Source organism: Hippocampus bargibanti, linkage group LG14 (genome assembly GCF_051943395.1).
Source record: "Hippocampus bargibanti isolate YZ-2025 linkage group LG14, ASM5194339v1, whole genome shotgun sequence".
Taxonomy (NCBI): domain Eukaryota; kingdom Metazoa; phylum Chordata; class Actinopteri; order Syngnathiformes; family Syngnathidae; genus Hippocampus; species Hippocampus bargibanti.
In genome coordinates, this window is record NC_142747.1 from 11988600 (window position 1) to 12003310 (window position 14711).

The window sequence follows — 14711 nt, forward strand, 5'->3', positions numbered from 1 at the left end:
AAAACATGCGTGACATATATATATATATATATATATACAGTAAAGTCTCGTTATATCGATATTCTAGGGAATACGAAAAATATTGATATAACCGGGACTATCGATATATCCGACCCTGCGCGCATGTAATTTTCTCCTTGCGTGCAAATAGTATCGTAATAAGCGGGACTATCAATATAACCGATATCGATATAACGAGACTTTACTGTATATATATATATATATATATATATATATATATATATATATATATATATATATATATATATATATATATATACAATCGCTTGATAACATCATTAGATTTGTGACTCCCTGGACAACAAACATTTGTTGCTCTACTGACGCAAAGTAACAAAACTGAAGCTGATGTTATTATGCCGCCTCTCACCAACAGTTCTCCTTCTGTCTATTCATTCCCCCTCATTTCAGTTTTTCACAGACCCATGTTCCAGCCGTCCTTGTCTCCATGGAAACTGCAGCCTGCACATGAAAGAAGCGGAGGGGGAGCCGACTTATACCTGCGAATGCAGCGACGGCTACGAGGGGCCAAGGTGCGATCAAATCGTACTACTGGCTGTGGCTGAATGGGAACCTGTCTCCCCCTCAGCTCCTGAACCGGCCACCCCCGTCACCTCCACAACACCAGCCGCCACCCAACCACCTCACCCAACCAGCATGTCCACCAGCCCCACATCCGCAACTGCCACCCTGCCGCCATGGCAACCCAAAAGTGGCCAGCGGCTTCTGATGGTGCCGTGGGAGGCAGACAGGGTGAGCCAAATGTCTCCTGCAATTGTTACTTGCTACATTTAACTCATTCACTGCCATTCCCAAATTGATTTGGGAATTGAAAATATGACAATATGAGTGCCATTCCCGAATTTGTTCGGGTTTTGGTTTATCATCAATAATAGCCGATAAAGTGCTGGTTAGACCTCTGGTATTGCTTTTCCCATTCCACGAGGGGGCAGCATTTGCCTTTTGTACAGCCGCCCCCACTTGCACCTCGTATTACTTCAGACCCATATAATTTAGGATTTAACTATTTTTTTCGCATGAAAAGAGACAGTCTAAGGATTATTTCACTGCATTGAATGTGCATGTAGTCCTAAAACTCAATATTCTGTGCGTCCTGGAATTTGAGTGAAAATGACAAAAACCCTGGCACTGGAGTGGAAACATTTTTGCATGTCTGACAGTGAATGAGTTAATTTTAGGATCTGCGAATACATCATGACGTGGTCGTGTTGGTGATTTAGGTGACAGAGGGTCTGCACTGCGTTCGCCCAGAGCTGTGTGAACTGACAGCATCATTGACTTTAGCGCTGGAACTGCCAGAGGAAACGGCTGTCAAGTAAGAATGGCGAGCAATTTTATATCAAACATAACAAAATATGAATTACTTGGTCCATACGCTTGTCAGGAATGCCAACAATAGTTGCATAAGTAACATCCAAAGAGAAGGAAATTAAAGCAAAACGCAATTATTTATTTTTGAACAATTTATGCCTGTTGTAACCGTGAAAGGTCATAGGTCAAACATATTGCCGCTAAATCCCTAAAAATCATCTGAACAATTTTCAATTTGAAATTGAGTTTGACAGTGTTTAAATTTTCTGTTCACAAGTATGACCATCAAAACATTGCCTGTACACCCTATTAGATATTTCCACTGCATTACGCATTCAAGAGCGTACCATTTATTTCAACACACATGCTCATAAAAAGCGTGACGTTCATGTGTGTAAGGTCAATAAATTATTCAGAAGAGTCAAGGGGATGAAAAATGTCCTTGATGTTGCCCCTCATTACAGCTGCAGAACGGTGAGTCGGTTCATGGTTTGAAACGGGGAGTTTGTTATGAAGTGAGAGCGAACCAGCTGAGGCTGTTTTATTTTTATACAATGTGATTCAGGAGTGGCCAAACACTTTTTTTTACTATTATTATGTTTTTTTTTGTTATTGCAAAGGGACCCATCATACACATGGGCAAAGATATAATAAAAAAAAAAAACATTTACTAGATTAGATAATCCTTTATTGGTCTCACTCTAAAGAAATTTACATTTCACAGTTTTCACAGTAGTAAAGTGATGAAAGGAAGAGGGAAGGAAAAGAAGTAGAAAAACAAAATACAGGAGCTGCTGTAAAGGCAGCCATGCTCGTGGCGCCATCTTGAAGTAAAAAAAACAAAAAATATATATAATATGACAACACAAAGACACAGAGTCATTTAATCCTAAGCATTTTTTGCACCCTATTTGTTGTATGAAGCGTTCTAGATGAAAGAGGAGGTGATCAAAGCGTCCTTTTCAACAATGGATCTGCGACATCATGGTGAAATGTGCATGTCTGCTACAAGCGAAATGTTGAAAGCAAACACTTAGCTGTAGCATCCATTGACAGAAAGATATAGTCTCACATCTCCTGTCCCACATAAATCCGCTTCAATTCCAAGCCACGGCAGTTCCACATAGGCATCGGCGCTCGGTGCTAATGCTCCTTTCTTCTCATTGCCGGCTCCTCAAGCTATGTATCCAGTCGCAGACTTTTTCCCTTTCAGAAATTTTCACCAATATTTTGGTGCTCCAACAGGTTGGTGGTAAACGCTGGTGGCACTCCAGTGATGTGGCGTGTGAATGAAGAAGGCTTCCAGCACTCCTCTTTTATAAATGGGTCGAAAATGTGGTTCCTGCAAGCCTCCGATGGGTTGGTGGTCCCTGACCATGCGTTGCCTCTGGGCCAAAACTATTTCCTCAGTAAGATGCTCTTTCTTCCTCTAGTTAAAAAATAGAAACATAGTAGTTTTATTACTAACTCATGAGATGATTTCGAGTTTTAGCAAGCACTGCAATATGATGAGATCACTTTGTCAACAAGAGTAACTCAGAAGTAGAACATTTATGGCACACAATATGCATCAACATCAGTAGGTCTTATTTTAGTCGGCATTCATATGAATGTCAGAAGATATGACATGCCACAAAGTAATTAAAGCAATTTCTTTACTTCCTTTGGTTTCATCTTGATGCTAAGTCATAATGACTTCAATGAACAAAATGAAGAGAAGAACGAAGGGGGGGGGGAGCTCGAAGGTCAAACAAGAGGACAAAAATGAAGAACAAGCATTTGCAAATGATCAAATTGATGTTTAAGATCAATTCAAATGGGCATCATAGAGATATAAATCGCACATAGAGATGTAAGAAAAGAAGGCGCAATGACAAAGCATTTCTGGCGCACGTCATTTCATTTCAATTTGTCTGTTACGGTGATTTGCTGTGACTGCACACTTTGAACACGGTCATCTGGGTTGGAAATCATTCAATCAAAAAGTGTATCGCGTGCATCCATCAGTGGTGGTCTTACATCTGATTGGCTCTAAAAACCCCATTGATGTGTACTTGGGATCTATTTTTATCCTAGTGCCTGAGTAGCTGTCACTTGTGATGGAAGAGGCTTGAAGATATGGCGCACACTCGGTTTTGGTTCTGACAGATTCCTTGATGCAGGAGTTTTTGTCTCTTCATCATGAGTGTCCAAATTTTTCCTCCACCCCGAGCGCCTATCTATCTATCTAGATCTATGGGTCACTTTTGTTATTACTGACCTTTTGTTCATTGAAGGACCATCAGATTTGTTTGAGCACCTTCAATGAAGGTGCTCAAATATGTTGTAACGGTATTTCCCCCTTGGAAGGCGCGATCCAGGTTGATGCCCCCACAGCACCAGAGGTCACCTTGCGTCTCAACCTGACAGTGAAAGCTAGCAATTGTGTGGAGCCTGGCAGCAGTTTCAATGACCCTCAGTGCTCGGGCAAAGGCAAATGTGTCACGCAGCCATCTGAGGTAAGACCCGGAAAATTTACAACTTCAATGTACGGTAAATTGTTTTTCTAATTTTATTGCACGGATAGGTTTCAGACTGAAATAAAAACCAAAACGTAAATCTTCAGCAATGCCTATGTTGATGCATGGCTTTCTTTTCTGTTCCTGACTAATGTCAAAATGACACTGGGTCTGTGAAAAATATTTGATTATACACTGCATTGGACTTAAAATAATTGAACAGTGTCAAGAAATATGCTGTAGTTAATAGTTTTTAATTCATTCACTGCCATTCCCAAATTTATTTGGGAATTGGAAGTATGACAGAGAGCTCCCATTCTTGAATTTGTTTGGGTTTTGTTTTTTCTTGTTTGGGTGCTGATAAAGCCCTGGCCATGGTCTCTGGCAATGTTTTTCCCTTCCACAAGGGGGCGACATTGCCCTTTTTTCCCATGTTAGTGCTTTGTTCCAGTTTCAGCTGTCAAAAAAGTTCTTATCCCGTGACTGTAAAGTGTACTTGAGAGTTTTGAAAGGCGCTTAGAAATTAAATGTATTATTATTATTATTATTATTATTATTATTATTATTATTATATAAACCAATATGTATTGCATTGTATTTTGTCCAGCCGCCCTCATTTCAAGCTCATATAACTCCGGACCCAAGTAATTTACGAATTAACTCTTTTTTTCTCATGAAAGAAGAGAGTCTAAGGTTTTTTTTTTTTTAACGCTGCATTGAATGTTTATGTAGTCCTCAAACTCAATATTCTGTGGGTCCTGGAATTCGAGTGACAATGACAAAAATCCTGGCACTGGTGTGGACACATTTTTGCACATTTCTGGCATTGAACGAGTTAATCTTTGTGGTAAAAGCATGTTTAAAAAAATCCCCGAAAACATGGCATATCTTGTTTCAATTTCCCTCGAAAATATATGTTTGCAGAGCACCTTCTTTTGTGAGTGTGATGACAGTTACACAGGAATCTTCTGCGAGGAACTTGATGCCTGTCAGCACCGCCCTTGTCGCAATAACGCCACCTGCGCTGATGTTCGGCAGGGTGGCGAAGGACGCAACTTCACCTGTACTTGCCAACCAGGTGTGTCCATATATGTGTGTGGCTCCATTTTTTTTGGCTGGTGTCATCTAAAGTGACAATTTGATAAATCTCTGTGGTCAACATATGGATGAAAAATTGACTTAAACATACTCAACATCATTGTCATTCAATTTGCTCCAAAAATGATTAGTAGTAGGCTTACTCATGTCATAGTATAGTGCAGTATACAAGCGCCTCTCGGCCTTGTCTGCCATCTAGTGGCAAATAATATTACTTAACCAAACCGCCGTATCGTGCTAGTTTACCCTATTTGTGTGACGTAAGTCAAACCTTGTCATCACTTTGTTTGAATGGAAAAATCAAGCAGGAATCAAAGTAGGAGGCAAAAAGATTATTTAATCTTTGGGATGGCAAAAAAGCATGTTTCTCCAAAGAGTCATGGAGGCAAGAGAGATCGCTCCTCCTTGCTTGAGGTAGTTATACATACAGTGGGGGGAATGACATAATTTCAAAAGAGCCTATCAGCTACAAGCTACTAAAAGTTGGGAGTGACAATCAGACTAAAGTAAAGAAATACAAAAAAAAAAACAGATATTGAAAGTAACAGCAGATGTTTAAGGATGTGTACATAAAATTACTCTATCAGTCAACGATACTGACTAAAATAAAATTGCTGAGTGCTTTATTAAAATCATTGATATTTTTCAGGCCGTGTTGATTCACTGTGAGTGTACAGGACATTTTTTTATGGCTTTGCAGGAAATGGTTGAACTGACTGTGTGTCTATCAGGTTACGAAGGGGAACGCTGCCAATTGCTGGTAAACCACTGCCTCTCTCAGCCCTGTGAGAATGGAGCCACCTGTTCCAGCAGCCTGGCCGGACCAACTTGCATCTGTCCTGAAGGTAAAATGCTGTACTGCATGCACAAAAGTATGTTTTATGGTCACATGAACCCAAAGTTGGGGAGAAAGGAAGTCACTCGTGATCAGACTAAGGATTTGCAACTACAAGGTCAGAGTTTGAGTATGGAAGCAGAAAAAAAAAAACTTTTTATTGGTTGAATATGTTTAAACATTGTGAAAATGGGGGGAAATGTATTTGTGTGGTTTCTGTAAGAGGACAAAATGTATTACAATTTACTCAGCAACAGCAAGTCTTTTGTAAAATGAAGAGAGTGCAATCTACAGCCTGTTGTTGTTTTTTTGAAAGACTCTCTGCTGTTTTCAGCGGGTATATGCTGCATATCTATGCCAGTGAGACACTTAATTTAAACATCCTCCATGCTAATTAGGTTTGATACCCTTAATGACCTGAATCAGATTCTCTGAGGAAATTTGTGACGGCAAAACCTTTGTCAAAACAGCAAGTTCCCAAGAACACACTGTGATGTGATTAAGGCTTGATTCAAGAATGAGATGCAAGCATTCAAACTGGTGAAATGACAGTGGACTTCACCATTTAAAACAGTTTTATTACCGTCCCGGATCTTTTGAGTCGCACAAAACACATTTTATTAGGCTTCACCAACAATGTCGACATGCTGGGAAAAAAAGGTCAGTACAAATGACATTCATGTTGCTGCTGGACAGTGTGCGGGTAATAGGAAAATCGGCGTACCACCCTACACAAATGTCCATCCATCCATTTGTTGTCACACATGTCACACATATGGTGGTGAAATGGATCATTTCTCGTGGGGCATCTGATGATCTCCAATGATGCACTAATGTGCTTGCGGATCACCGCTGTTAACAGAATTAACTCAATATTCATATCATACATGTATTGTTTCCGATTCGTTCGTTCGTTCCTTCGTTCGTCCGTCCATCCATCCATTCTTGACTTGTAAATGAACTACAAATAGAGTAGCAACTATGTTAGCATCACATGTTGTGATGCTAATTTATAGAGTCTGTCTCCCCTTCACATTAATAATAATAATATGAATAATAATAACAATACATTTCATTTATAAGCGCCTTTCAAAACTCTCAAGGTCACTTTACAGACACAGTATACATTTTTCTGTAGGTGAGCAGCGGCAGGAACACGGGCCAGCGCTCACTCAACCCGGAATAATTCAAATAAATAGAAAAGCTAGCGAGCTAGCTAATAGGTAGCTAGCTAGCTGACGGTACGTTAATGTTTTTTCTAGTTTTCTCAAGCTGCTGCACATCCACTGAAGCCCTTCTGGATGCTGGATGACTTAAACCCTATAAATGAGCTTTAGTAAGGTCAATTTTGAATCAGATTGTGTTCTATCTATAATGATCAGTTTGCATGAGTTACTGTGTTTCAAGTTTTTTACATTCTGTTCATGTGTTCAATATGCAACTTTTCAACATTACTTGTGACTGATTCCCTTTTTCATGTAATATTATTTATTACATGAAAAAGGGAATCAGTCGCAAGTAATGTAATTGAAAAGTCGCATACCTGCTCTACCACCCTTCTGTTACACATGCACGATGCCAGAGGAGGAAATCTGTGTCGCCATGATGATGATAATAATTCTGCCAGTTAGAACCAGCAGGGGTGGGGCAAGAACGGGCCAGCTAAATTTAAACTGTTAACTTCCTTTAAAGTAGGTCGGTTCGACTGCCAGCAGCAGGATGACACAAAATGTTCTGCGCACGCTGTCACGTTTTCAGACAATATGAACACCTACAAATTCAGTCAAACATATAGTACATAGGATGAAGGTAATCTAAAGGTTGAGAAGAAAATAGCTCACTTGGAACAAAGAGGGCAGGAAGAACAAATCAAGGCAGTCAAACGTTTTATTCCAGAGCTTTTATATGTGCATGTGAGGGATGTGGAAAAAATGGTTTGTGAATGTGACGAGCAGAAGAATAGCTGACTGAAAATACGGAGCTTTTTTTGGCTGAGGCCAAATTTTCTTACCCTTGTTTTGGTCCACGATAATGCATCCTCCCTATGCAGCAAATTCTAGCTATTACAGATCAATAGATGCGTGAAAGAAGAATTGCTTCGTTGGCACAATCCAGTGTGCATTTCAGACATGTCAGTCGGGATTTACTGCATTCTTCACCATAAATCGTCGGGCACATTGTATCAGGTGGGTCGTGAGAGCAAGGGGCCCCACTCAGATTGGAAAATATTGATTTGCATGTTCAGCGAACCAATCCACACTCTCAGAGTCTGACATTCAATTGATGACTAAGATGGAAGTTGATCTGATGTCTTTGTGGTGACATTTGTGGTGGTGTGTTTCTCCCTCTCTCTCTCTCTCTCTCTCTCTCTCTCTCTCTCTCTCTCTCTCTCTCTCTCTCTCTCTCTCTCTCTCTCTCTCTCTCTCTCTCTCTCTCTCTCTCTCTCTCTCTATATATATATATATATATATATATATATATATATATATATATATGAATTTATATAGTGCTTTAACAACCCTTGAAACTGTAACAAAGCGATAACATGGACAACTATCATATACTGGAAATAAAGCAGTCACAAAGATAGAAAGCACCAGTAAAATTAAGAAAGGACAAAAAATATAGCCCTCCCTGAAATTCTGGGGGCGAGGCGGGATATTGACCACTATCGATCACTTACTGATGACTGATCACCAAATGATGGTTTTGTGTGTCGTCGATGAAAGCTCCTACATAACTGCACCATAACTGTCCCTCTATTTATTCATCCCCACCATCTCCTTAAAACCTTTCATGCAGGATATCAGGGACCCGCATGCGAGCTGAAGGTGGACCCGTGCGCTTCTCGGCCTTGCCACAACAACGGAACCTGCTCCCCCCAGGGTCCCAGACCTCTGGGTTTTGTCTGTAGCTGCACGTCAGGTTTCACCGGCCCCACTTGTGCCCAGTTGGTAGATTTCTGCGCTTTAAACCCCTGTGCTCACGGAGTGTGTCGCAGCGCCGGCAACAGTTACAGGTGTCTTTGTGTCCCAGGTGAGGTGCATTCTCATTTGTCGCATGCCATATCATTTTTGAAAAACCTTTCAGATGTTAATATAATGATATCTACCAAGGAAACATCCATTGTACATGCACCAGTTTCTTTCTCTTTGGACCTTCATCCTTTTTTCCTTTTCAGCCTTTTACCTCACCTCATTTGTCTTTCACCCTCAATTGTCTGGTTGCCATGGTGAAGCGGTGTCATCCCAAAAAAAAAAAAAAAAAACTGTGTGTGTGCGTGTGTGGTAAATCTTTGGATGAGACTATTTGCTGGTCAAGCAGAGTTACCGTTTTTCCAATCACATGCTGTATTGGACTAGCATGACTGCTAAAACATGAGATCTAAGATTAGCATGCTCGACATCATGATTAACACACAAGCACGGTAATATGCACGTACACGTGCACACGCACACATGTATGAGGTACACGGTGTGTGGATGGTGTTCCGGTTGAAAGCTAATGGGGACCTAATATATGGAAGGATCCATCTGCCAGCTTCCTCTAATCTATCACGTACTGACATGCAGCCACCAAGCTTCCCCTGTGACAGTCGAAAGTCTTAAAAAGGCAAGTGACATTTCACTGATACGACACAAGAGGCCCTAATTGAGCCCCCTCCCTATATTAACCCTCTCCACCTACAGCAATATGTTTGTCATCATGCGGGGAAGCTTCGCACTCCAGGGCCCGTGTAAACTAACACAAAATGGTTTGAAGCACACAGGGCGGGCCTTTCCACAACTTTGTGGTCACTGCATTTGAAAACGACAATTCCTGCATTGTTGTAGTGTGGACAATGATATGACTCTCATTTTGGAGGAACAGTTTATGCTATGTTAGCACTTACAGGGACAGCGATTACTCCAGTGGGCACGTTACCATCTCTAGACCTTCAGTAGTGCTGCGTCTGAATCAATCCAGACTGAAAAAAGTGTGCTGTGATATAGTAAAGATAATATACTAAAGTGATAAAATATACTATATTAAATATACTATATGATATATATATAAATATACTATACTAAAGTGTGGTGTGATATAATAGTCCACATTAGCTAGAAAATAACTGACTGATCTTTCTCAATGGTGTCCATTTTTTCTTTTAAAATAGCTTTAACAGTAAATCTCCAACCAAATCAATTTCTTCTCCTCTTTCGGCCATTGTGGTTTGACAAAACTGCTATTAAATCAACACAATATATTTGCTTATGCAGCTCACTACCAAGACAGTGTGCTACCTCTGGACAGTATGCTATGTTCACGAGCGGCAAGCGATACTATGATTGACTGGTGACTAGCCAATCATAGTGTGCGAAAACTCTGACGTTGACCATTGCCTTTAAGAAGGCGTTGGTACCCCTTTTGGGTTGCCAAGTGGAACTCTCATTGGTTAGAGAAACAGTTTGATCGACACACTTTATGCGACAGGGCCTGCAGAGCTTATTGTGAAGGCGTCCAGGTAGATTTCTGACCCTGGTAACACATCATGGCTGAAATGTGATTGGTTAAATGCTTAAATATTAAAATGCACATCTGGACGCAGCGCAACAGGGGAAAAGTAATGAAAGGAAGCTGAAAGTCAATTTGGAATTATTTATTAAGAATTAATGAACAAAATATAATTAACATCACTCCGTGATTCAGATATTTTTATGCGAGCAGAGAGGGCTTTGCAGGCTTTGACGGTATACCACTGCCGGGTATAACTTTTCATGATTTGTGAATAAAAGGGTTAATAAAAAACCTTGAAATGTTTAATGAGCAAGTACAGAAATTGTATTATTTTTTTCTTTTCTGCCCTGTAGGCTATCATGGCTTGTACTGTGAGGAGGAGTACAACGAGTGTCTGTCTGCTCCCTGCCAGAACTATGCCACCTGCCAGGATCTCATCAATGCCTATGAGTGTGTCTGCACATCACAGTTTGAAGGTACGCCATCATTACACATTATTGATTAATGCCATGATCCATTATTGATTTTATTCCATCAAAGGCATCATACTTCTTCTTCTTTTCCTTTCGGCTTTTCCCTTCAAGGGGTCGCCACAGCAAATCAGTGTCCTCCATCTTTAGAGGTTTGATCCGCATCATACTAAGTCTATATTTGTGTGTTTGTGAAGGCCGACACTGTGAGATTTTCAAGGATCCGTGTATGCAAATGCACTGCTTCAACGGAGGACACTGCGAAAGTTCAGGACAGAATGCTTCCTGTAACTGCCCACCTGGATACACGGGTGAGTGCTTTGTTGCTTGCTGGTACTGTGAATAAGTAACTGTTAGTCCCAGACGAGCTATCAGGTCAAAATAAAGCAATAAACAAACAGATATTTTCCTTTCAGCTTTCCCTTCAGGGGTAGCCACAGCAAATCAGTAAATAGAGCTAGATATATATATATAGATATATAGCTAGAGAAAGAGAAAGAGAGGCAGATAATCATGAATAAATAAATAACAAAATGCAAATTTGAGACCATAAAATATTAAATTGTGGCTATAAAGTAGGCCTATGTAGCGACAGTATTGTCTTTGAACTCATTCACTATCTTTCCATCTATTTATAGTTATCTCCGGCTGGCGCGTGTCACTGCCGCTGCTTACCCACAGAAAAACCTATCCTGTAACTGTAAAGTGACCTTGAGAGTTTTGAAAGGCACTTATAAATGAAATGTATTATTATCATTATTCCCTGCAACTTGCAAAAATGTATCCACTCCAGTGCCAGGGTTTATGTCATTGTCACGAAATCCAGGACACACAGAATATTGAGTTTTAGGAGTACATAAACATTCAATGCAGCGTAAGAAACCACTTTTTTTTCATCAGAAAAAAAGTTAATTCCTAAATTATATGGGCCTGGAGTTATATGAGCTTGAAATGAGGGTGGCTGTCGAACATACAATGCAATGCATACATATTGGTTTATATGGTGTTTTAACAACAGCTGAAGCTAGAACAAAGCGCTAACATGGAAACAAATGGAAATGCTGCCCCTTGTGGAAAAGAATAAACATTGCCAGAGGTCATGGCCAGCGCTTTATTGGCACCCAAGCATGAAAAAACAAAACCCGAACAAATTCGGGAATGGCACTCTACGTCATATTTTCAATTTCTGAATAAATTCGTGAATGGCAGTGAATGAGTTAACCAGAAATTTTATTTTGCAACCTCCCCAAAAATATGTCTCTCTCTCTCTCTCTCTCTCTCTCTCTCTCTCTCTCTCTCTCTCTCTCTCTCTCTCTCTCTCTCTCTCTCTCTCTCTCTCTCTCTCTCTCTCTCTCTCTCTCTCTCTCTCTCTCTCTCTCTCTCTCTACCATTCCTCCTCGACTCAAGTAGGCTCCAAGGACATTTAAAGCTAAAAATAACTCAATAAATAAACAACTTAAATGACTTTCCTTGATAAAATAATCTGAATACAAGAACATCCCTGCCAATCCATCCAGGGGAGCGTTGTGAAGTCGACATCAACGAGTGTGAGAGCAACCCTTGTCACCACGGGGGCACTTGCGTCGACCAATCACATGGCTACACTTGCCACTGTCACCCTGGCTGGGTGGGACCCATGTGCGAGATCCGTAAGTCAAAAATAGCCGTTTTCAAAAATTAGGGTAAATAAATAAACAGAAACAACTTTAACTTCTGTGTGTGTGTGTGTGTGTGTGTGTGTGTGTGTGTGTGTGTGTGTGTGTGTGTGTGTGTGTGTGTGTGTGTGTGTGTGTGTGTGTGTGTGTGTGTGTGTGTGTGTGTGTGTGTGTGTGTGTGTTTCAGACCTGCAATGGAAGCCGCCACACTCGGAAGAAACTCTTCCTAACATGCCCCGCCACTCCCTTTACATCATCATCGGAGCGTTGTGTGTGGCCTTTGTCCTCATGCTCATCATCCTCATCGTGGGCATCTGTCGCATTAGCCGCATCGAGTACCAGGGTTCGTCGCGCCACGCCTACCAGGAGTTTTACAACTGCCGCAGCATCGACAGCGAGTTCAGCAACGCCATCGCCTCCATCCGCCATGCCAGGCCAGTCATCGCGTTTTTGCCAGCGAAAGATTGAATTGTGAAATTGTGTCATAGAGCGTGACAAAAAGTCTAAAGTTCAATGGAACAATCAGAATCAGAATCATCTTTATGGGCCAAGTATGTAAAATACACAAGGAATTTATCTCCGGTAGAACACACTGCACTAGTATCATCATTAAAAAAAAGCTGTTTAAATGTCTGCTGGATTTGGTGCGCATGGATCGGTAGCGCCTGCCTGATGGGAGTCGCTGGAAAAGGTGGTGGGCAGGGTGCGGAGGATCCAGTAGAAAATGTAAATTACTCATCTGCCTTTGGAATCCCTGCAAAGTAACATTCGAACCATAAAGGTTCAACACACCCTGGGACAGTTATACCCCTGTATTTGCCCCCCAAAAATTTTAATTAAAGTAAATAAATACATATTATTTGCATCACACGCACACAATAACATAAAACCTAGGTCACTATTCAATGGTCGCTTAGATTGCCATATCGTACCAATCCAAGCATAAACTGTGGATAGTCGCCATGGAAACACCATCTCCCATAACCCACGATTGATTTGATTTGTCATGTTTTTTTTTCTTGCAGATTTGGCAAGAAGTCTCGACCTGCCATGTATGACGCCACTCCTATCAGCTATGAAGACTACAGTCCGGATGACAAACCTTTGGTTACCCTCATTAAAACAAAGGATTTGTAAAACATGGTTACACTCACGTACACATCCTCACGATTTTATGTAGGAAAAGTTAATCTGAATGTAAAATGTGAGAAGAAAAATTACAAATTAGCTCATTTTTAGATGAAAAGGAACAACTATAGAATTTGAAATATCTATTTTCCTGTTGATATTTACGCTAAAGGCTTTACTGTAGCATAAGCGAAGCGCTGAGATGGTATGAGGAGCAAGTCACCTCGATTACAAAATAACAATATCTGCACACAACTCCCTTTCTTTTGAACTCCTGTCAGTTTCTGCAACTCCGCAGTGCTCCTAACCTGACGACAGTAGGCCGGGTTGTTGCAGGAAATAGATATCACCACATAAGCTGAATATTTTTATAACACAAATCGATTCTGCGGTAGGTTGCCTTACATGAGACGCATGGTTAGCTTTGTTGTTCATCTCTGTAAGATTTTTGAGATTCTTTCATTGGTTGCTATTTTTCTCTCCGTAGATGTATTTTATTCTGTGAAGACTGTGCCAAATATTTCTTTGTGATTGTTCGACAAATACATACATGTTAGAATATTTAATATTTAAAGGGTGATTTTTGGTTATTTTAGTAATACCTTCTTGTCTTTGTTCTTTAACGTGGAGATTTCTCACTATTATATTAATTGTCCAGATTGTGTATTTGCTAGACGTCTGTGGTCCGACCATCTTGCTGTGTGTACGTCAGCGAACCGTCGATACACAGTTGTTATGATTGTCATTGCAGTGTCCTCTAGCTGTTTCTATTATAGACCACTAACTCACATCCTTGATTGTACAGTAAGGTTTCTTCTGCTGAAATGACCCCTAGATATGCATTCAACACGTATTACATGTGTTCCCTGTGTTAAATTATATAAAGATTAAAGGCCGTCAAATGTCCTGCCTTGAGTCACTTGACGCACTCCAACAAAAAAGCAAGATTCGGTACAGTCATTGAAGCATTTTGCATATTGGACTTTGTAGTTTTCTTTTGTATATGCGAGGAGAAGGCTACTGGTCAACATCAATATGAAATTAGCCCGAGTGAATGTCTTGTCTGCCGCGTAACTACGTCTTTGACACCAGACTCAACAGTTGGCTGTGGGGACATTTATGGAGTGTTTGTCATGTGAAACAGACTCACTGACCTCTGGCTTTATCCAGATGTTCT

At 40.6% G+C, this 14711-nt stretch overlaps 1 protein-coding gene across 1 annotated transcript in view; it reads left to right on the forward strand.

Annotated features, from left to right (window-relative positions):
• The window catches only part of dner (delta/notch like EGF repeat containing), a 30936-nt gene extending 16496 nt beyond the window's left edge, over window positions 1-14440 (forward strand). The window contains exons 2-13 of the mRNA XM_089014186.1: window positions 433-774; window positions 1263-1357; window positions 2599-2762; window positions 3703-3851; window positions 4776-4929; window positions 5681-5794; window positions 8587-8820; window positions 10635-10757; window positions 10949-11062; window positions 12269-12400; window positions 12594-12840; window positions 13432-14440. Of these exons, the coding sequence (XP_088870312.1) occupies window positions 433-774; window positions 1263-1357; window positions 2599-2762; window positions 3703-3851; window positions 4776-4929; window positions 5681-5794; window positions 8587-8820; window positions 10635-10757; window positions 10949-11062; window positions 12269-12400; window positions 12594-12840; window positions 13432-13543 (1980 nt within the window). The 3' untranslated portion in view covers window positions 13544-14440. The remainder of the gene's footprint in view (window positions 1-432; window positions 775-1262; window positions 1358-2598; window positions 2763-3702; window positions 3852-4775; window positions 4930-5680; window positions 5795-8586; window positions 8821-10634; window positions 10758-10948; window positions 11063-12268; window positions 12401-12593; window positions 12841-13431) is intronic.
• Window positions 14441-14711: the final 271 nt, after the last annotated feature.